General features: G+C 41.2%; 4 protein-coding genes and 3 non-coding genes across 7 annotated transcripts; 2 read left to right on the forward strand and 5 right to left on the reverse strand.

Moving 5' to 3' along the window:
* Positions 1-2,067: 2,067 nt before the first annotated feature.
* On the reverse strand, positions 2,068-2,186 carry LOC140224954 (5S ribosomal RNA). Its single transcript, XR_011900175.1, has one exon. It is a non-coding gene; the product is annotated as a 5S ribosomal RNA (ribosomal RNA).
* A 2,988-nt stretch (positions 2,187-5,174) lies between these two features.
* Positions 5,175-5,595, reverse strand: LOC140224868 (histone H4). Its single transcript, XM_072301732.1, has one exon. The coding sequence runs from the start codon at positions 5,544-5,546 to the stop codon at positions 5,235-5,237; it is 312 nt and encodes a 103-aa protein (XP_072157833.1). The 5' UTR covers positions 5,547-5,595; the 3' UTR covers positions 5,175-5,234.
* Positions 5,596-11,427: 5,832 nt separating this feature from the next.
* On the reverse strand, positions 11,428-11,891 carry LOC140224866 (histone H2B). The gene has a single exon (XM_072301730.1). The coding sequence runs from the start codon at positions 11,851-11,853 to the stop codon at positions 11,482-11,484; it is 372 nt and encodes a 123-aa protein (XP_072157831.1). The 5' UTR covers positions 11,854-11,891; the 3' UTR covers positions 11,428-11,481.
* Positions 11,892-13,904: 2,013 nt separating this feature from the next.
* LOC109041676 (histone H2A) lies at positions 13,905-14,339 on the reverse strand. Its single transcript, XM_019058094.2, has one exon. The coding sequence runs from the start codon at positions 14,333-14,335 to the stop codon at positions 13,961-13,963; it is 375 nt and encodes a 124-aa protein (XP_018913639.1). The 5' UTR covers positions 14,336-14,339; the 3' UTR covers positions 13,905-13,960.
* A 1,185-nt stretch (positions 14,340-15,524) lies between these two features.
* Positions 15,525-18,245, forward strand: LOC109042056 (histone H3). The gene has a single exon (XM_019058620.2). It carries the CDS (start codon positions 15,593-15,595, stop codon positions 16,001-16,003), a length of 411 nt encoding a protein of 136 aa, XP_018914165.1. The 5' UTR covers positions 15,525-15,592; the 3' UTR covers positions 16,004-18,245.
* Positions 18,100-18,261, forward strand: LOC140224938 (U1 spliceosomal RNA). The gene has a single exon (XR_011900159.1). It is a non-coding gene; the product is annotated as a U1 spliceosomal RNA (small nuclear RNA).
* Positions 18,262-20,026: 1,765 nt separating this feature from the next.
* LOC140224922 (5S ribosomal RNA) lies at positions 20,027-20,145 on the reverse strand. The gene has a single exon (XR_011900143.1). It is a non-coding gene; the product is annotated as a 5S ribosomal RNA (ribosomal RNA).
* Positions 20,146-21,607: the final 1,462 nt, after the last annotated feature.

The raw sequence follows: 21,607 nt of genomic DNA on the forward strand, positions 1-21,607 counted from the left end.
GGTTTTTATTGAGGCGTGTAACAATTTTTGGTCGTTGAACCACTTGTCATAATTGAGCTTTGGCGTTAGAGATGCATCAACTGTGGAAAGTGGCTCTGCCTGTGCAAAAATATCTTGTGACAGCAGTGAATGTTAGTAAATGCGCTTTACAGATAGACTGAGAGCTCCAGATTCCAATCTACCTGTATAATTAAATTCAGAAGGATTTTTGAATTGAGTTCATATCGAATCTCAGTGGGAGAATAATATACAGTGTAAGCGAAAGAATATCAATGGTAAGGTTGGGTTGGTGTCTTAGGTTAGTGAAATGCAATGGCAGGTTCTGAAATCTTGTTTTTCAGTTGCTCTTTACATGAGTCACCTTTGAAAATCAAGTTTAAGAAAAACACACATAGGTAGGCAAACAGTGGTAGGTAGCTTGCCTATTTTCTTCCTGTCTTGCTCATGGACTCGGAGAGCAGTCGGAAAGAGGGGTGAGAAACAGGATTTCAGCGCGTGTCTCTGGGAATGTGGAAATTCAAAATTTGTGAAGCGTCACCAGTTTGTTGAGATTGTCACCGTCCGTTGCCTCAAGAGGATTTAGACGCTTCTGCTTCAGCGATACATTGTTGACCTATCAATATCTGCTTATTTTGATCATATCTTGAAGGAGGAATTCCCATAAGTATATCCCGATTCTTTATTTGTTTCACTACAATAATGGCAGACATACAATCTTTACAACAGCATGGAGTGAAGGTGCGGTGCTTTGCTGCGGATTAGCACTCCTACACTTTCAATGCCTATATCTACCTATTGTAAGATCATTAGAAGCTCAATAAACAATATGATGAATTTCTGCGCCTGCCACAATTATTTTTAACATCACTAAAATTACCTATGGCAACTTTTCTGAACTCAGAATGTAAGCTCGAGCATGATTTGGAGGGTTGTTGAGATTAGGTATTCATTCAATTTTAAAGATGAACGTAAAATGATTAAACATCTACTGTCATTTTTCCAACTGTTGCTCAGAAAGTCAGTAAAGGCTTTTCTAGTGAAGATGAAGCCTCCGCTTATATATTGTGGAAAAATTGAACATACACAGGATAAAAGAGTAATACCTAATAATTTATTGAATCAATTCATAGTGGAAAAATGAAGTATAGCTTGTGAAAATGGCGCCAACATGAAATTCAAGTTCAATCGAAAATATGCGCATAAACAGCGCCAAAATCGGAAAGTTTGATTTCCCGCGAAAGTCGGGTTACAGCGCCCGCATAAACCCGACGGAGGAAACTTGCATTACAAACTCCGGTTTCGAGCCTCGCATAAACGTAGCTACTGTCAGTCTAATTCTGATTCTTCCCATGTCCATCAGATGATACAGGCAAGCAAGCATCAGGATACCACCAATACGAAATATTTCTGGTAAAGCATCCTCCTTTTCCAAGTCCTTTTCCTCCTTTACCTCGTCCAGTCATTATTGCGCTATTTCAAGTATCAACACGAGAATGATGTCTGGGAGGGCATGAGTCCGCCTTTTATACCGTCGCTCGACTTAGGAGAAGCGTCACGATTGGCCGAACTACTTTCCGTCTCCCAATAAAACGAATAAAAAATTAGAGCTCTTCAGGGTTGATCAAGCGTATCCATCCGCGAATTGCAAACGAACTATGATTTCATCGGAATTTGTATCCATCAAACCTGAGAGAGTCTGAGTACCTTGTACGAGAGGTGTGCTCATCAATTTCATCTATTTCATAAGGACTAGCCGTCTTCAATTTGTTTAACTTCAGACTGGATATGCATGGAAGCTGTAACGTCATAAACGTGCGTTAGCGGCGTTAATATTTTATTTATTTCCATAGGACCGGGTAGTACATTTTTTAGCAGAATTTGAAGATTCTGAGGAGGTTCCGCAAGGTGTTCGAGTTTGAAAAAAATCCTCTGAAGTGTCAATTGCAGAGACAATAACTTCGCGAAAATAAATTGCAGGAAAAATCGAAACGGCAAAACAAAAATAAAATCCTCGGAAAAGTCAATCTTGATAACCATCGCCGTCCGACTCTTATCCCGCAAAAGAGAAGTCAACAGCACGCAGTGTTCCCAAGCGGTCTCCCATCTAAGTACTAACTACGCCCGACGTTGCTTAACTTCGGTGATCGGACGAGAACCGGTGCTTTCAACGTGGTATGGCCGTTGACGGGATTACCAGCGCTCTCAGCACTATTTGTGACGATCCGATTAGCCGGCAACATCGATTAAGTTACACTCGCTCAGTCTAATTGTAAATGCAAACAATAAGCCCATTTAGCACAAAACACAATTGTTCGTCACAAACTTTTCGTGGCGGCAGAGGGCTGCCTCATCAAGACGAGTCTGGGGGGCACCAAAAAACCCCCAACTCAGGGGGATCTGCGGGACTATCTTTACCTGCAATTGGCAAAGGAGAGTTTGGGGAATTCTCCTAGCTATAACCCCCCCCCCCCCCCCCACGGGAGGGGTGGGGGAATTTCGATAAATTGAGTCGTCTCAGGAGCAGTGGAGAGGGAGAGACTATACGGAAAAATCGCGTTGTAAGAAAAACGCATAGAATTACTTTCTGGCTTCTGACGGTAGATTTTGATAAATTGAGTCGTCTCAGGAGCAGTGGAGAGGGAGAGACTATACGGAAAAATCGCGTTGTAAGAAAAACGCATAGAATTACTTTCTGGCTTCTGACGGTAGATTTTGATAAATTGAGTCGTCTCAGGAGCAGTGGAGAGGGAGAGACTATACGGAAAAATCGCGTTGTAAGAAAACGCATAGAATTACTTTCTGGCCTCTGGCGGTAGATTTTGATAAATTGAGTCGTCTCATGAGCAGTGGAGAGGGAGAGACTATACGGAAAAATCGCGTTGTAAGAAAAACGCATAGAATTACTTTCTGGCTTCTGACGGTAGATTTTGATAAATTGAGTCGTCTCAGGAGCAGTGGAGAGGGAGAGACTATACGGAAAAATCGCGTTGTAAGAAAAACGCATAGAATTACTTTCTGACCTCCGACGGAACCGATTTTCATCGGAACCTTAGACACTCGGATCGAGTGTTCAAGTTCCGAGTAGAATCAAATAAGTTTTGCTCTTGGAGCCATCGTTTTTTAAAAAAGTGAATTTAGTTATTTTAAAACTTCAGCATGTTTTCTGAAATCCTCATCCTCTTGGAAAGTCGATTTTAATGGTGGTCAATCTTCGTTTTCAACAGAAATTTTTTTTTGGCCTCTTTTATCACTGGAAGTTAAATTTTTTGTCCGTACCGCAGACCAACTAAACAGGCTTGTTTTCCTATCAATACGTGCGATAATAATACCGTTTTAAGTTTTTTTGCACTCATAGAGCTATATTCTTGTAGAAGAATAAAACAAAATATCCTTCAAAGTTTTTACTTTCAAAATTTAGCCCCCAAATTGCTGTAAAGTCCGATTTCTAGAATTTTGCGCCATCATTTTTCTCCCAAAAAAGCCAGGAAATGTAATTAAACGCTTAATTTTAATTAATTTCTTTAGAACTAACTTAGAGGATGTGGTAGACAACTTTTTTAAAGAATTTCTACAGGTTTGCTCTTTTTAAAGCTACAAATTGTACACTTTTTTACTGGTCTACGGTACAGGACAATAACGTTACGGTACGGACAAACGGGCTACGGTAAGGACGAAGAGGCATTCGTAAATATTACTGTATGCAAGGGCCGAATTATAAAGAACTGAAATTCATTGGGGAATAAACTGCTAAGTTATAGCATAGCTTATAAGTGCCACTTTTATAAATAATTACAGGCAATAAAGGTAAAAAGAATAAGTAAATCAGTTTTTCAAAAATAATTAACTGCTTTTATTTTAAAGTAAACGCATTAAATAATTAGGGACAAATCTTAGAAGCTGAGATCTTAAAACAAGCTTAACAACGTTAGAACGTTTTAGGTGCACTCTTACAAAATAACAAAATAAGAAAGAAAACAAAAAGGTAAATTTATCGAAAATGTGGTCACAAATCACCTTAAATAAATATTTAAAGGACAATAAGAAAAAAAATAAGTTAGGTTTTAAGACGAAAAAGAGGACTCAAAGTTCTAAAAGAAAAAAATGAAAAAAATAAAAAGATCCTTATGCAATCATCGAAAAAAAAGCCTTCTTCTTCTAAGTCGCGTCGTACTAAAAGAAAATACGTCTCTCTTTTTTTTTTAAATTCCAAATGGTGATAGATAAAATAAAGTAAAGTGGGATGATCCATCAAACAGCGCACCGATTTTTGGATGACTTTCGCATTTTGTCCGTACTTACCGTAGACCCGGCCGCATCGCGCGTCAGCTACGGGCCACGGTACCGGACGGCTACGGGCTACGGTACGGACGGCTACGGTGCGGACAAATCGTGTGATTATTGGCAACGGTGCTCGGGCATATTCACGCATGTGGTTGAAATTCTGGATTTGAGGTTAAGATATTAGAGCGTATCAAAAAATACCAAAATTCGAGAGTTTGAAGTGATTTATGCATTAAAAAGGTAGGTATACGGTAAGGACATCCTAGATGGTCGTTAAACCTAGAAACTCATAAAAAAACGATCAAAATTTACTGTTTCATTGCGGTTTTTTTTCCTCTGCTCGACATCAGCGTGTGATAGTCACGATAACGCAAAAAAAGTAAACAAAGTTCATAAGTGCTGCACTCTAACGGACGAAATGATGCTGAAAAAAGGGGGCTACGGTACAGGACGCGAATTCCGCAGACAAGCCTGCTTGACGCAAAGACGGTCAATATTTTCACTTATTTGGATGAATATAACTGAAAATAATAAATTAGGTACAAGTTGAGTGTGAATTTACAGCAGAAGTGGAAGTATTTAGATGCAAGATGATGGTTATGAAGCGTTAAAGTTGCGCACTTGAGTTGCAGACAGGCTACGGTACAGGACATTTCAGCTGTTTAGGGCCAAAATTCTGATATTAAATGGCAAAAACTGCCTAAAACGATGTTCGGATCTGATTAAACGATAAATTTTGAACAAATTTAAAAAAAAAAAAAAAAAAAAAAAAGGTCAGATTTTGCCATTTTGAAGGGTTAAAAAGTCGGGAGACATGGTAAAGCATAACTTATTCGACTCTACTCTTCCGATGAAAAGGAGTGTATGTTGGTGAGTGAGAGAGCTCGTATATGTGGTGGCCCTGAAAAGGGCCGTTTTAAAGAGTTGGATGTGCGGCAACGGCAGGAAGCGAATTAACCTCCGAAACCGTAGAGGGTGCGGCCCTGACGTTTCAGGGCGTAAACGACGTCCATGGCTGTGACAGTCTTCCTCTTGGCGTGCTCGGTGTAGGTGACGGCATCACGGATGACGTTCTCAAGGAAGACCTTGAGGACACCACGGGTTTCTTCGTAGATGAGTCCAGAAATACGCTTGACTCCACCTCGGCGGGCCAGACGACGGATGGCGGGCTTGGTGATTCCCTGGATGTTATCGCGGAGCACCTTACGGTGACGCTTGGCTCCTCCTTTTCCGAGTCCTTTTCCTCCTTTACCACGTCCAGTCATGATTGCGCTGTTTCAAGTATTAACACGAGAATGATGTCTGGGAGGGCATGAGTCCGCTTTTTATACCGTCGCTCGACTTAGGAGAAGCGTCACGATTGGCCGAACTACTTTCCGTCTCCCACTAAAACGAACCAATAAACGGTAAGAATGATGGAGCGCTATCGCGGGAAATACGAAACGAGTGGAGGGGCCACGCGACGCTTTCAAAAACGGTGCCGCGCGCGGGACCTCGTCGGATCTAACGCTACTTGTACGAGGGGAGATGGACCAATCAGAGGAGTGCCGCGCGGCTCATACCCACCAGTGGCACCAGTCGTCACTTCTCCACAGAATATAAGGCCAGGTTCCCGAGATGCACGCTTACGGGAAGGCGCGTAGCCCAGTAAGCCCTAGCCATGGCCATGACCAGGAACGCGAGAGGTGGATTTCATTAGAGTTCCTTTATACCCAGAGTTAAGACAACTCACTTTTGGTTCGGCTGAAAGTGGCCTAAAAAAAATCCAATTCTGATTGGTTCTCGCTCATGGAGGCCGAAACGAGTGCACCAAGATGGCGGTACCTCGAATGTGAACAAGAATAATGAAAATATCACCTAATTGTGGTTTATCAAGAGTAAATTGTCATTTCCATCGGTCCAAAATGAAAAGAGATTAAGAAATTACTCACAAACCAATCTCATTTTCTTTTTAATTGATCAATTTGTTGATGTTGTTGTTTTTGTGTGACAGACATCGCAGGATTCCTGATCCTTACCCCTCAATATCGTTCGTTTGGGTGCACTCGTTTCGGCCTCCATGGCCAGCCAAGGCCGGCTGCCAGTCAGCTGATAATCGAGTTGTCTTAACTCTGGGTATAAAGGGACTCTAGATTTCATAAAGTTTCGCGTGATACATCTAGTGAGAGTGGGAAGTTCACCTCTAAGCTTATGAATTAGCATCTATTTTTAGTCAAGATTAGAGTCCCTTTAAACTGAGAGTCAAGACAACATCCCTGATCCCTCATGGAGTCACAAACGGGAATAAAGATTACACAAATTGAACGTTTTTCGTAATCTTCGATCGGCTCATTCTCAAATTCCTTTCTCCTTTCCTTCTCTCATTCCGTTTGTTCCTTGTCGAACCCGAAATTCCTCGGTCCATTCCAGATTATAATCTTTGCAATTGGTGAAAATGTAATCTTTATTCCCGTTTGTGACACTGTGAAGGCCTAAAATCCGGTTAATCAATCCGAAATGGATTCGCATTGTCTTGACTCTCAGTAGAAAGGGACTCTAGTCACGATTAATGTGTCAAATCGTATAGTATCTGCCCAACGCTAATTCTTTAATTCTAACTTAAAATTTCAATAAAATAAAAATCAGCCAGACGGAAAAAACACAAAATGTACCGAACCAAACTAAACTTGATAAATCTATCGTTGTGCCATTTTAATCAACTACATACCAAATGTTATCACAACAAGAAAGAATATTTGAAAATTACAATTGACTGATAACGAAGAATACAAAATTAATAATCTAATTAAAATTTAAAATCAACACGCTAAAAATAACCGACTACTTCTCATTTAATTGTACATCCCAGAAAAGGAGGAAATTCTGTAACCCTCAGTCCATTAGTAAACATTATTAATTTTTTAGCCAAACTCACCTGACTCACCTGATCCTACCACCTCCGCCAATACCACGAGGAAGAATCATCTCTATTAATAGTTGTTACTAGGGGGCTACGCCCCCTGGCCGCTACGCGGCCCAACCCCCTGAAGGCGCTCCGCGCCATCAATGGGCCGCTTCGCGGCCCCATTTTTACCCTCCTATCAGTGTTAGTTTTATTTTTCCCCTAAAAAATTACGATATGAGGTATACTTCAATTTTAAACTTCACTTAAAATTACTTTAAAATTAAAAGGACGCGTTATGGAATGACTGCTTGATGAAATATTGCAGTAAAACAAGGAGCAATGACGGTCAGATATTAATTAAGTATTCATGAGTCGGGGATCGGACCCCCATTGAGTTCCAAATGGACGAACTCGACGTCTTTTAGACGACTCGGCCACCGCTCTACATGAGATCTCCGGCGCGAATCTTGTGTACTTAGATAAGTGTAGAGCTGATGCGCAGGCTACACAGCTACTGCGCAACCTCCTCGACCACTGCGCATCCTCCCGCGCATAGCGGTAGCAGTACCGGAGCATTCTGTAAACTCACTCACTTTTATAACGTGATTTTAAAAAAAACCTGGGTCCTTTTTCCAAAATCTGATTACAGCGGGCTCATCTAGGGCCAATTACCTGTCGATTTACGCAAAAATCATGGAAATCGGCCCGGTAGAACGCTCAAACGAACTATGACAAAAAGTATAAATTTACATTGTTTAAATGGGAGAATTCGCAACTTTACCACGTAATATAAAAAAATCTGGGCCATATTTTGAAAATCTAAAAAGAGTTGGCTTATCTAGAGACAATTGCCCGTTGATAGCCGCAAAAATCATGAAAATCGGCCCGGCAGAACGCTGGAACTAAGCGTTACCAGTTTCGCAAAATTAGGAGGTCTCGGAGCTTATAGATACAAATTTTTAGGAGCAGCCCGAGACGATGATAACAGTGGAACAACAAAGATGAAAAAACGGGAAACAAGGCTAAAAATACACAATTATGAAACCCGAGACGTTTCGACTCAACACTGAGTCATTTTCAGTCGGAAACAATAAAAAATTTTTAAAAGAAAAACGCTAAAACCTGAGCTCTACATGGTGGGGCTACATGGGAGCTTATAGTATAGATTATCGTACATTTAGTGCGCATTCGAGGAAAATATTTTTCAAAAAAAGGTAAAAACCGAAGTAAGGAGTAGTTTCCTGCGTTGTTCGGTGCTTTTTGTGCGGATTCCACACCCAGCCCCCGATCGCACAAGTTGAAACGAGAAAGATAGGCAGTATATCTTCCTCTGTTGCTCGTCATTTCAATTTTATTTCGTACCCTTCTTACCATCCATAAATTACGTAAGGCACTTTTTCCCATTATATTAGAGAAATGACAAGAGGCTTGGTCCGATTGGTCAGCTATCGGTGATGTGCTGACTGCTGATTTCCTATATTTCATCTTGAATTTTACCATCAACCTGACTTAAGATGGATTTTTGCATTTTCTTTAAAAATTGGCTGGAAAGCTCACGTAAGTCTCACCCCTCGCCCTTCCCCCTTAAGTGCCTTACGTAATTTATGGATGGCCCCTTGGGAATCACAATTGAACGGCAAAAAAGTTGCTTCAAGAAGGAGCTTTTTGGTGCCGAAGGATAAGCTCTTGGAGGAAAGGTCAAAGTTGAAATAGATACGCTATGTTTAATGACAGAGAATTAGGCGTCTACGAGTTGCTGAGTTGGTGTGTTTTCGTTCTCACCGACTTTCAGATGCTGATTTTTCATGGATCGCCCCGGAACATTAATATTTTTTGACATGTAACCCTGAAATATTTTTAAAACTTGTTGATACAATCCACCCGTTTCTCTTGAACGGCCTAAAATCGGTATTTCCGATGAAATACTGATTTTTTTTCTTTTTGCAGTACTTTTTCTGGCAAATATTTTACTTGATGAAACTGAATACCCTAGGAAAGTGTTTCGTGAGCCAGCAGCCGTGGAAAATTCCACCGCTTCCCCTCTTACATGATATAGAAAAGATAAAAAATAGGGCGTGTTTTTTCCTCACTGCCCTTTTCCCGTCGCCGTTTCGAGCATTTCAGATTGCAATTTAGAAATTTCATTTTGCGTGCAGATGCGCCTATCTATCAGTGTTACCAAACCATTAAAAATTAAAAATCGAGAAAAACCCGAGTTGGGCGTTTTGGAACTCACTCGCTCAATTAAGGGGCTCAATTGACGAGGCGCGTTCGTGTGGAGTCACTGGAAAATCGAGTTATTAGAGATTTCAACTATAATAGTACAACATTTTCCACTAAGGAAAATTTTTGGAAACAACATATAGATCATCGGTTTCCCTATGCGGAAAGGTGGCTCCTTATTGCAAAATATTATCCACTTTATTTTGAAATATAATTGTGAAAAATTTGCTGACAAAATCCAATTTGTAAGCATCCAATGTGAGATGGAACTTCCTTCCCGCCTTGGTGGGGCTCCATCTAATTCTTTGAATCTTTCAACACGTATTGCTAAAATAGCAAAATTTCCATTTTTGAGTCTTACCCTCAGAAATTATTAATTTTATCTGAAGTCTATTCGTGAGTTCGGAAAAATTTCGTCAAATTCGTAGAAGCCCACCTTCTAGCATCGTGAACAGAGATCTAAACAGAACCAACCCAACCATAGTCCTGTGCGAAAGTATTGTTGGAAGATAAGTGATTCTACGTGATCTAGGGACGAGATACGCCACTACGCTGCGCTGCGTGTGATGGGGAAACGATAATTAGCGTTACGCACAAGGCCAGTGCTGCCGTTCTCGCTCAGCCCAAGATTCCGTGATTCGGAACTATTTTATTCCGATTATTTTCAAATATTCCGGGAAAAAGTTCCGAGATCGGCCCGGAATTAATTCCGATTCCTGACGCGGGCTTTTCAAATGGTTTACCCGTTTTATAAGACGGCCGCCCCTTAAAATCACTGTCAGGGCGTCATGAATATTAAATAAACAGTTCTCAACTGGTTTGGACGTAATTATGACGCCCTGACAGTGATTTTAAGGGGCGGCTGTCCTATAAAACAGTTAAATCGTTTGAAAAGCCCGCATTAAGGAATGGGAATTAATTGTAATTAATAATTAATTAATTGACATAATTGACCATCTCCCCGGAATGAAAACTCTGCAAATTATTTTAATTTTATATAAATTGAAGATTAAACATTAGAGATGTAAAAATGACACATTTAAATGGATCAGTCCATTTACTTGAAGCTTTCCTTTTTTAGGAACATAGGTTTTCCTCGCTTTACAGGTAGGTACTCTAGGTTTTCCCAGCAGCAAAATATTTGCTGCTTAATAAATTTTCAGAGAACTTTTTTTTTTTCATTTATGCTACATCAACTTTTGAAATTTTTAGCTTTGAACTTGTTTTCTTCAGAGTCACTGCAATGGATGTGTAGTGTGTAGTATAGAGGCGCGACTGACACATCCGTTTAGGAAAGGAATTTTTTGGTTTTAATGCATAAATTGGCTTTTATTTTCTGATAATTTATTTTCTTACTTGAAAATAACAAACAAATATAGAAAAAGGACAAGGAGAAAAATAAGTACGGCTTGGACAAAAATAGACACGAAATCACTGATAATTAACTATTTACCAAAAAAAAAAACTACTTGGTAACAAGCACCAAAACATGATGTGAACAGTTGTTCAGTTCATTTCATTATTTTCATATTTTGATTTTCTTTCTTGAGGTTATAGGTTTGGTAGGAAACCGCGGGAAGATGGATACGACACTCGAGAAAATTCTGGAAAACAGAATCCCCATTTCCAAAATGATCATTGCGAGAAAATGTCCAGTTTAATCTCAATACCTCCGATGAAAATATAAACAATTCCTAAAAAAAAATGGCTTAAATTCCGGGAAAAATCCGAAAAAAAGCAAAAATTCCAGGAAAAATCCTAAAAAAGGCAAAAACTCCGGGAAAAATCCGAAAAAACGCAAAAATTCCGGGATATTCCGGGAATTACAAAGATTCCGGGAAAAATTCCGAGAAACTTCAAAAGTTCCGAAATTCGGAATTAGTTCCGGGAAACGGCAGCACTGCACAAGGCTATGTAAGAAACTGATCCGTAACATGTAGCCGCATTAAATCTGGGTATAATGACAACTTTGAGATCACACGGTAACTCAAATTCAAGTTTTCGACTGTTAATTGGTTTGGAGTGAGTGCTCGGCAAAATTGGTGGCCCTGAAAAGGGCCGTTTTAAAGTGTGGAGCCGGATGAAGAGAAAATCTACTTCGAGCTAGTGTATTTGGTGACAGCCTTGGTTCCTTCCGAGACGGCGTGCTTGGCCAATTCTCCGGGGAGGAGGAGCCTGACAGCGGTCTGGATTTCCCGGGAGGTGATGGTGGACCTCTTGTTGTAGTGGGAGAGACGGCTAGCTTCGGCGGCGATGCGTTCGAAGATGTCGTTGACGAAGGAGTTCATGATAGACATAGCCTTGGAGGAAACTCCGGTGTCGGGGTGGACTTGTTTCAAGACTTTGTAGATGTAGATGGCGTAGGATTCCTTCCTCCTGCGCTTCTTCTTCTTGTCACCCTTGGTGATGTTCTTCTGGGCCTTGCCCGCTTTCTTCACTGCCTTACCACTTGCTTTCGGTGCCATTGCGTCACTGTGTTCGATCTGCAAACGAATGACGAACGCAGCTCGGCTCGGGTTTTTATATACAACGGGCCGCCTCGCTGCGCCCAATCCCGAGCGGTCTAGCCGGCTCGCGGTGGGGCGCCAGGTGCTTGCCCATTTCCCCTCTCTACTCTTTTGTCCTCTCCGGTGGCGGGCTCGTATAATATTTCGTTTTACGTTCAGCGCAGACCGCTCAATCGTAGAGTTCATTATAAATTCCGTATTTAAGGTTCTCATGCGCTACCTTCCCTATCACGAGTACCTCGGCCGGGCAATTATTTTTGTTGCGGACGTTTCGTTCTATGCCGTCAACTGTCCCGAAGTTGGTCTGCTCACTGCTAAGTGCTCAGCCCGAAAATTCATTCAAAATTTTTCAAAGATGGATAAATTAATGTACCTTGCTCTCAATAATGCAGCAAATTTTTGTCGCAAAAGATGTAAGTATATGTTCAATGCAATGCAAGATACAGGGCAAAGAAGGCCGTTGGGTGCGTTACAAACAAATATATGTATCTCTCATTTTTGAAGACCTTACTTTGACTTTAATTCCTATTCCCAGAAACTATTTACCTCATCTAAATTCTGGATGGCCCTGGTAACGTCGTCGTCTCCACTTTTCAATCAAGTATCTATGTCAAATAAAGTTAATTTGATTTTGTTGAGATATTGCCATTTGTATGGTATTGCGGACGATACACCGACATAACTTAATACCTAAAATAGGCTGTAACTCTCGCAGTTTATTATTCAATTGAATTAAAGGGTAACAGCATGAAGTAGGGAAGTGTGTGTGTGTGTATATATATATTATATATATATTATGTATATAATATATATATAATATAACTCTTCAAGAAATTGAATTTCATAATTTAAAATTGCCTGGTCCCCGACGTAAATAGCCTAGATGCTGATCGTCGTTAACTAAAACTAACTAACTCACTATATTACTTCAAATATCTCATTCCAGCCGGAGGTTGATATCGGTTCTCGTGGTGTAACGGTTAGCGTGTTAGATTAGAAAATGGTAGGCTCAGATTCAATCCCCGATGAGTGTACAAAATCATTATATCGTGTGTTTCAATTGCAACTAGTTCTAAAAGTAAAATGAGATGGAATTCTCTATATTTTTTATTTTTTCGTACTTTTTTAAATATAAATTACGGCTAAATTTATTTGTTTAGGGGAAGGCCGCACTCCTGGGAGAACTCTGATCTTGACTTCCAGATTTTCTGGTTCACGTAACCAGACGTCTGGTAAAGGTAACCAGAATTTCTGGTTGTGGCAACCAGAAACTTCTGATTGGACATACCAGAAACGGCTGGTTGGCGCAACCAGACTTCATGTTTGGGCCAACCAGAATTCTGGATGTAGGTATGGCCATAGACCAGAGGAGATGCTCTAGTGTGGTGACCCTAAGCAGGGCCGTTGGAATTAGGGCAGGCCGGTCGGCTGCGAGGTGTCCGCTAGGTGTGGTAATGCGATCCGTGTGGTTGACGGCAAGGTACACTCTACTACAGGTATGGACAAATGGAATTTTAGAAAGTCGTCAAAACGCGTAGATTTGACAGTCGGTGTGGTCACGACGTATATACTATATAGCCGTAGTTGAGACTGCGTCGGTCGATCAGGAGCGAGCATCGGCTGCGTCGTCAGAGGTGAGCGGTGATTGGCCGCCACACAGGTGTCAAACTTTTTTTTCGCATCGTGGATTTTTTTGATGACGTAGGTATTTTATTGGAAATGGTGTGGCTTGGGGAAAAAAAGGCATTCTACATAAAATGTTCGAAATTATATCGCGAGTTGATTTACCCTGGCAGGACATATCATTTTACGACCGAATCGAATTGGGCAATTTGCGAGCAATTTCCTCCAAAATATCAGTCGTGAATAAGTGACTGTTATTTCTAATCTAAATGACAGATGAGGTGGTAACTGTTATTAGAGACCTGCAGTAGCAGTTAGACACATCCCTTTATACGGAGAATTGTTGACGCTGCACGATAATCGTGCAGCGTCGGTAGCATAAACATTTGGTGGCCCTGAAAAGGGCCGTTTTAAAGTGAAGAGACGAATGGAGAAAGTGAACTTATGCTTTCTTCTCGGTCTTCTTGGGCAGAAGTACAGCTTGGATGTTTGGCAGGACACCTCCTTGGGCGATGGTGACACCAGAGAGAAGCTTGTTTAATTCTTCATCGTTACGGATGGCGAGTTGCAAGTGACGGGGGATGATCCTGGTCTTCTTGTTATCACGAGCGGCGTTACCAGCCAACTCGAGAACTTCAGCGGCCAAGTATTCCATGACAGCGGCTAAGTAGACGGGAGCTCCGGCACCAACACGCTCGGCATAGTTTCCCTTGCGGAGAAGTCGGTGGATACGACCAACTGGGAACTGGAGCCCAGCACGGGATGAACGGGTCTTGGACTTGCCCTTAGTTTTTCCTCCTTTACCTCTTCCAGACATGTTGAATTGTTGAATTGTGCGTTTAGGTCTGCTGCTTGTCGAGAGAACGAAACGAATGACTAAGAGGGCTCAACCTTGGGTATTTATACCTGAGCGGCTGCCTTCCGGCAGCCAATGGGAGGAGCGCGGGTAGTAACTTCGATCGTGTGAGGGGTCGCCACAGTAGGCGCGTCACACAGGTCCTTGATGCTCGACGTTTCAACGAGCACAGCTGCTCGCTTCTTCATAACTTATTCCATTTAATTGGACAGATGCTTTGAGCGCATTGTGGAATAAAATCCGGACAAAAATGAGATAATGGAAGAGTCCAGGATGAATGAACTGAAATTAGCCGACCTAGTCGCGCGGTATTCGTGCTTTCTGAGTTCAGTCCTTCAGTAAAATCCTGAGACTATCTACCCAGTTAAATCCGCACAATTTCCCCGGAAAAGTTAAATTCACTTTCCGATTCCATAGCGTAGCAACATAGTAAATTCCACCAGGGAGAGGGAGGGAGGGAGAGAGGGAGAGAGAGAGAGAGAGAATCTTGATGTGTTGCGTTTATTTGATTTCTGAACACCAAATAATTAGACATTCTTAGACCACTTATATATTTAATAACTTCTTTAGGAGTATTGTAATATAAGGCCGTCTACAGAATTTTATGCATGTATGGCGGAGAGCTCATAAGTTTTCAATATATTGGGAAGACTAACTCATCAAATCCACACGCTCTTCTCGTTCCTTCCTCATTAAATGCTTCCCATTTATTTAAATGTTGAACTTTCAAGAACTCTGTATTTTATGCCACACTGACAATTTCCAGACGAATGTTCGTTCAGAGGCTGAACATCGTTATAATTACCATTGGGTGATGTACATTTTCACTGAGAATTCTTACTTGCAGGAGGAATCAATTATTTCGAATATTTTTCACAGTACGGAAATAATCAGAATTTCAAGCTACGCAAGAACATTCGACTATCGGCCTAGGCAACAGGCATTTTGTCGAGTTAGTATTACTTTATTTACGATTTTATTACTGTTTGTGCGATTTTACTTACATACTGTTCGCCTGCGACGTACTTGAAACCCTATGCCGCTCGCAGCATTACCGGTTTTCAAATCGAGCGCCACTGCGAAAGGCTCCCATTGGCCACTGTTCGACTGGGGAGCGGAATTGGCGGGAAGTTCTACTATAAATACTCGGAGCACCCTCCATGCGCCATCATTCCGTTGATTCAGTCTGAGTCTTCGCTCGCACTCGCACCGTGAACCATGGCACGTACCAAGCAAACCGCTCGTAAGTCCACTGGAGGCAAGGCCCCTCGCAAACAACTGGCCACCAAAGCCGCCCGGAAGAGCGCTCCCGCCACCGGAGGAGTCAAGAAGCCTCACCGTTACAGGCCCGGAACTGTTGCTCTCCGTGAAATCCGTCGTTACCAGAAGAGCACGGAGCTCCTGATCCGCAAGCTGCCCTTCCAGCGTCTTGTCCGTGAAATCGCTCAGGACTTCAAGACTGACCTCCGATTCCAGAGTTCAGCCGTCCTCGCCCTTCAAGAGGCCAGCGAAGCTTACCTCGTAGGACTCTTCGAAGACACCAACTTGTGCGCCATTCACGCCAAGCGTGTCACCATCATGCCAAAGGACATTCAACTGGCCCGCCGCATCCGTGGAGAACGTGCTTAAGCGCTTTCACTGTTCGTGCATCCCTTTAAAACGGCCCTTTTCAGGGCCACCAAATCACAGAGCAACCCCGCGCCGCTACCACCCGCTACAGAGCTCTTAAGTAAATTCCGTAGGCGGCGCACATTGATTCCAAGAATCCAAAGCCCGATCTGCCATCTGGGCAACATAATTTCGGATAAGTGAATTTTTGAACAAAAAATAAATCTATAATTTATACGGGCCTGCATAACTCCGAGGAAACAAAATTTATTCGTGCTAAAAAAGTCAAAGCGACCAAATACTGAAATACTTCCAAAAACATGTTCAAAGGCCTCTCATCTTGAAAGTTTCACTTTTCACTTATCAGTGAAACATTCCTGGAACACCTCCTTCCGTCAACAGTTACGCCAAATTCCCGCAACAGTTGCGCCGCCGCGCCGCGCCGAGACAAGGCCCTACTACAACAGGACCTAAAGTAGGGATGGACGAATATCGAATTCGAATGCGATTATTTGAGAATTCGAATCTTGCGATTGCGAATACTTCGGAAGCGAATATTCGATTACTGCTCCGATTTTTGATTTTTTATGAACTAGGGATGGACGAAAGTCGAATTCGAATATTCGATATATAATAATAATTATTCGAATATTCGAAACTTTTCGAATGCGATTATTGCGTTTATTTGAGAATTCGAATCTTGCGATTGCGAATACTTCGGAAGCGAATATTCGAATATTTTCGATTATTGCTTCGATTTTTTATTTTTTATGTACCGTGAGAGATAAATGACACTTTTAACTAAGACGGTCAGTCATTCCCGTGCGGAGTTGTGGAGTAGTTTTAATTAATAACGAGATTGACGATAGGGGTGGACGGTTGTCGAATTCGATTGCGATTATTCGAATTTGCGATTGCGAATACTCCGGAAGCAAATATTCGAATGTGATGCGATCATCTCGGTGCCAATAATTCGAATATCGAATATTCGATTATCTAAATATTCGACCATCCCTAACCTAAAGTGGTGGAAATCCATGAATATATGACCCTCGGCTTGTGAGACTTGTCACACCCTCACATTAAAGTGATCTACGTTCTCCCTTCTTTTAAAACAATATACAATTAAAAATTTCAATTATTAGCAGTGCAGCCGGACCTTCCTATCGAGGATATGTCGTGTTTTTAGAGTCAAATAGGCACCACGGAAAACAAAGAAAGTCGGCACCGACTAGATGTCCAGATTTTTTTTCTTTAAAATTGTTTTATTTTATTTTTTTTAATTATATTTTTTTAATTATTTTTTACTGAATATCCCTTCAAATTGTAGTTTAAAGTGCAGATCGCGTCGGAGGAGTCCCGGGTTGATATGAAAAAAATCTCGAGCAGAAGTCAGCGCCGATTTTTTTAATATTTCGTGCGTATGTGGTATTTTACACTGAAAAATAAGGTTCGAAATTAGACGGCAAAAAATGGGGGTTTTGCTTTCTGATGTGTTTCCGTGTTACTTTCCATGCTCAGCCCTTGAAAATATGAGAGATGATACTTATATTTTTCACAGCTTCGCGAAATTTCATGATATGACTCACAAAAATTTCCGATCTTTCAATTTTGCATTTCAGTCCAATAGGAACCCCGCCCACCTCTCATTTTTTGGCGAATCGACACCAAATGTGAGAAAGGAAAGCCATTTTAAGGAAGCAGTGCGATCCTACGAACTGTCGGATCACGCACGCAGCATTTAAAAATCGCGCTTGTCGGAAGAGACTCCCTCTGGAAGCGTACAGCACAATCTACCGACCGTGCAACCCAGCGCTCCGTGCGGCTGTTTGGCGCGGTTATTGCTGAGGGCATTTTGTAGCATGTGCACGACGACTCGATCTTTTCGATCTACTTCTTGTTTCGATTTCTGATTTATTTTTTGGCATTTAATCTGTTTGAAGCTACGATTTCATCATGTTTTTCGTAGAGAAATTTGATTGTTAAGTCAAAAAAGCGAAAAAATTTATCTTGAAAAACTTTGAAGCATCAAAACAAGTCGAATAAATTTGGAACACTCTCGGTGGAGGAAAGAGCTTCTCTTTACACGGGTATCCAGTAGTGACTCTTCTACCCTCATACTTACCTGGCGTGGGGGCTACCGTGATCAAGAAGGCGGTTCCCCCAGGGCGAGGCCCTTCCATTGCACTCCGGTCGGGCTGACCCCTGCGAGTATCTCAAATGTAGATACCTCGGGCGCGTAATTTTTGGGAGTCGGGACTGCGTTCGCGCTGTCCCGGATAAACGAATTGTTATCCCTAGCAGAGAGAGCAAGTTCATTCGTACGTGTTATCCAGTTTCAAAAGGAGTAATGACGATTCTCGGTCTGAGGACTGAGAATCGATCCGTCCAATATGCAGGGCCGTTTGTAACTAAAGATACGAATGTTGGCAATAATGATATAATATATGAAATATTCATGATATACAGGAAATTTTGAAATATATATACGAACTGTCGCAATATATAAGAGATGTGTCAATATATAGGAAATCGACTCCAAAATATATGGCGAAAATCGTGCAATATTTAAGAAATGTGTTAATATATAGGAAATCGACTTCACAATATATATGGCGAAATTCACGCGATACACAGGGTAATCCATAAGTCCTTTCCATCCCCTCGAAATGTTTACCTAATTGAGGCAAATATTTGAAACTTGGGGATGTTCCTAGGTTAAAAGGAGCTCCTTTCTGGCCCCCAAAATTTTCCGGGGAGCCCGGGGGGCGGGGTGGTGGACTGAAACAAATTATTTTTTCAATTGAGAAGACCCCCTTTGTTATACCTCCTTCGAAAGAGCATATATATAAAAAAAAAAAAAAACTTTTCGGGTAAACCAGAGGTCAATATCCCAAACCGTTTCAAAATGGCGTTCGGTTAAAATTCAAGATGGCCGAAAATTGACACCGGTTTTTCGTCAATAGATTTGTAAGAAAATCGGTATCCACGGGTAATTTGATAGGAGAAAAACGAATTTGAAGTTACATTTTCTAAGAAACATTAAATTTCCAAAATCGCCAAAAATTCAGAAACTTGGGAATTTGGGGTAGTTTGGCATGAGATTAACTTTGAAATTAGATTTCTAAAAAAAATAAATAAATAAAATAAATATAAAAAAATAAAAAAATCGGACATTTTAGAAATTTGTCAATCTCATGCCAAAATACCCCAAATTCCCAAGTTCCTGAATTTTGGGCGATTTTGGAAATTTATTGTTTCTTTATAGTTCCCCCCCAAGATTTTCGAAGTTGCCTTTATAATGACTCCACTGAGTTTAAAAAGGAATTAGGCAATTCCAAATGTCAAGTCTAAACATGGTATCCTCATCATTTCTATTTCAGCAATCGATTGGCTCCGATAAAATTATCACCAGATTCGGAAAAAAAGAAACAACAGTCGACGAGACAGAGGTGACAAAAATCCGATTTGACCGGTTTGTTCTCGACTTTAAAAGTCGGCTCTGTGTAACTGTTCCGTCCCATAATAGCTAATACCTTGCCCATTATCGGTCATTTGCAAAGCCCGTATCACTCAAATTAGAGCTCTTCAAGGTTAATCAAGCGCATCCATCCGCGAATTGCAAACGAACTATGATTTCATCGGAATTTGTATCCATCAAACCTGAGAGAGTCTGAGTACCTTGTACGAGAGGTGTGCTCATCAATTTCATCTATTTCATAAGGACTAGCCGTCTTCAATTTGTTCAACTTCGGACTGGATATGCATGGAAGCTGTAACGTCATAAACGTGCGTTAGCGGCGTTAATATTTTATTTATTTCCATAGGACCGGGTAGTACATTTTTTAGCAGAATTTGAAGATTTTGAGGAGGTTCCGCAAGGTGTTAGAGTTTGAAAAAAATCCTCTGAAGTGTCAATTGCAGAGACAATAACTTCGCGAAAATAAATTGCAGGAAAAATCGAAACGGCAAAACAAAAATAAAATCCTCGGAAAAGTCAATCTTGATAACCATCGCCGTCCGACTCTTATCCCGCAAAAGAGAAGTCAACAGCACGCAGTGTTCCCAAGCGGTCTCCCATCTAAGTACTAACTACGCCCGACGTTGCTTAACTTCGGTGATCGGACGAGAACCGGTGCTTTCAACGTGGTATGGCCGTTGACGGGATTACCAGCGCTCTCAGCACTATTTGTGACGATCCGATTAGCCGGCAACATCGATTAAGTTACACTCGCTCAGTCTAATTGTAAATGCAAACAATAAGCCCATTTAGCACAAAACACAATTGTTCGTCACAAACTTTTCGTGGCGGCAGAGGGCTGCCTCATCAAGACGAGTCTGGGGGGCACCAAAAAACCCCCAACTCAGGGGGATCTGCGGGACTATCTTTACCTGCAATTGGCAAAGGAGAGTTCGGGGAATTTCGAAAAATTGAGTCGTCTCAGGAGCAGTAGGGAGACTATACGGAAAAATCGCGTTGTAAGAAAAGCGCATAGAATTACTTTCTGGCCTCTGACGGTAGATTTTGATAAATTGAGTCGTCTCAGGAGCAGTGGAGAGACTATACGGAAAAATCGCGTTGTAAGAAAAGCGCATAGAATTACTTTCTGGCCTCTGACGGTACCGATTTACATCGGTACTTGGACACTCGGATCGAGGTCCATCCATACACCCTAGAATGATTAACGACCACTGGTAGTATGAGGAATTCTAAAGCTGGAAAATGAGCGAGTTTCTAAACAAAAGCAAAGTTCATGAATCTCTTCTGAATAGTAAAAACTGGAAAGGAAGAAAAATCTTCGGTGTCAAAAGTTTTCCCCGACCGTCCGTTAAGACTGCGCTCCATCTAAGTACACATACCGTCGCGGCGCACGCTGTGATATTTGTCCAAAATGCTGAGCCAAATAACACATTTTATTCACGATTTTCTTCTGAAAACGGATGTAATAATTGGAATCTGCACTATTCTTTACCCTGGAATCGTTTTAATTGTATATGCTATTTTTTCTAGTAGCGGAATCTCCCGCGTCGAGGCCACAGAGTTGCCTGTTTCACCACAATTATTTTGATGTGTTAACCACAGTGCATCCCTAAGTTTCCTTTTTTAGTGCTTTTAAGAGGAGAATGAATTATAAATACACTTTCCCCTCATATTTAGAAGCATTTTTTGCTTTTTGCCCATTAACTTTGCTCGACCAACTAAAAAGCGAAGTCTTTACTTCGTGGTTCCGAAGGTGGCAGACATCGGAAAAGTTCGGAAGTTAAGATTTTTCCCTTTGAAAGTTAGACTTGCCAAGGCATTTTCACGAATATGAATAATAATTAAAATCATGTTAATTAACATGATTTTAATTATTCATACTCAACTCGTATCATCTGTTAGCATATAAGGCCACCTGTTCATCTGGCTATCATCTGAGCTATGAAGCATAAAAATATCGTCCCCAGCATAAGAATGTAGATGGCTGTAAAGTGTAATTTTACTTTATCTCACTACTTTTAACTTATAAAATTACGTAAATTGGATACATTTAAGGCTATGTTTGCGTTGACGGACAAATCTGAGTCAATGCGGTCGTTGGATTCTTTAAGGGGAGCTTTCAACATTTTTGAACCCTCCTTAAA

This window comes from Bemisia tabaci, chromosome 6 (assembly GCF_918797505.1).
Source record: "Bemisia tabaci chromosome 6, PGI_BMITA_v3".
Taxonomy (NCBI): domain Eukaryota; kingdom Metazoa; phylum Arthropoda; class Insecta; order Hemiptera; family Aleyrodidae; genus Bemisia; species Bemisia tabaci.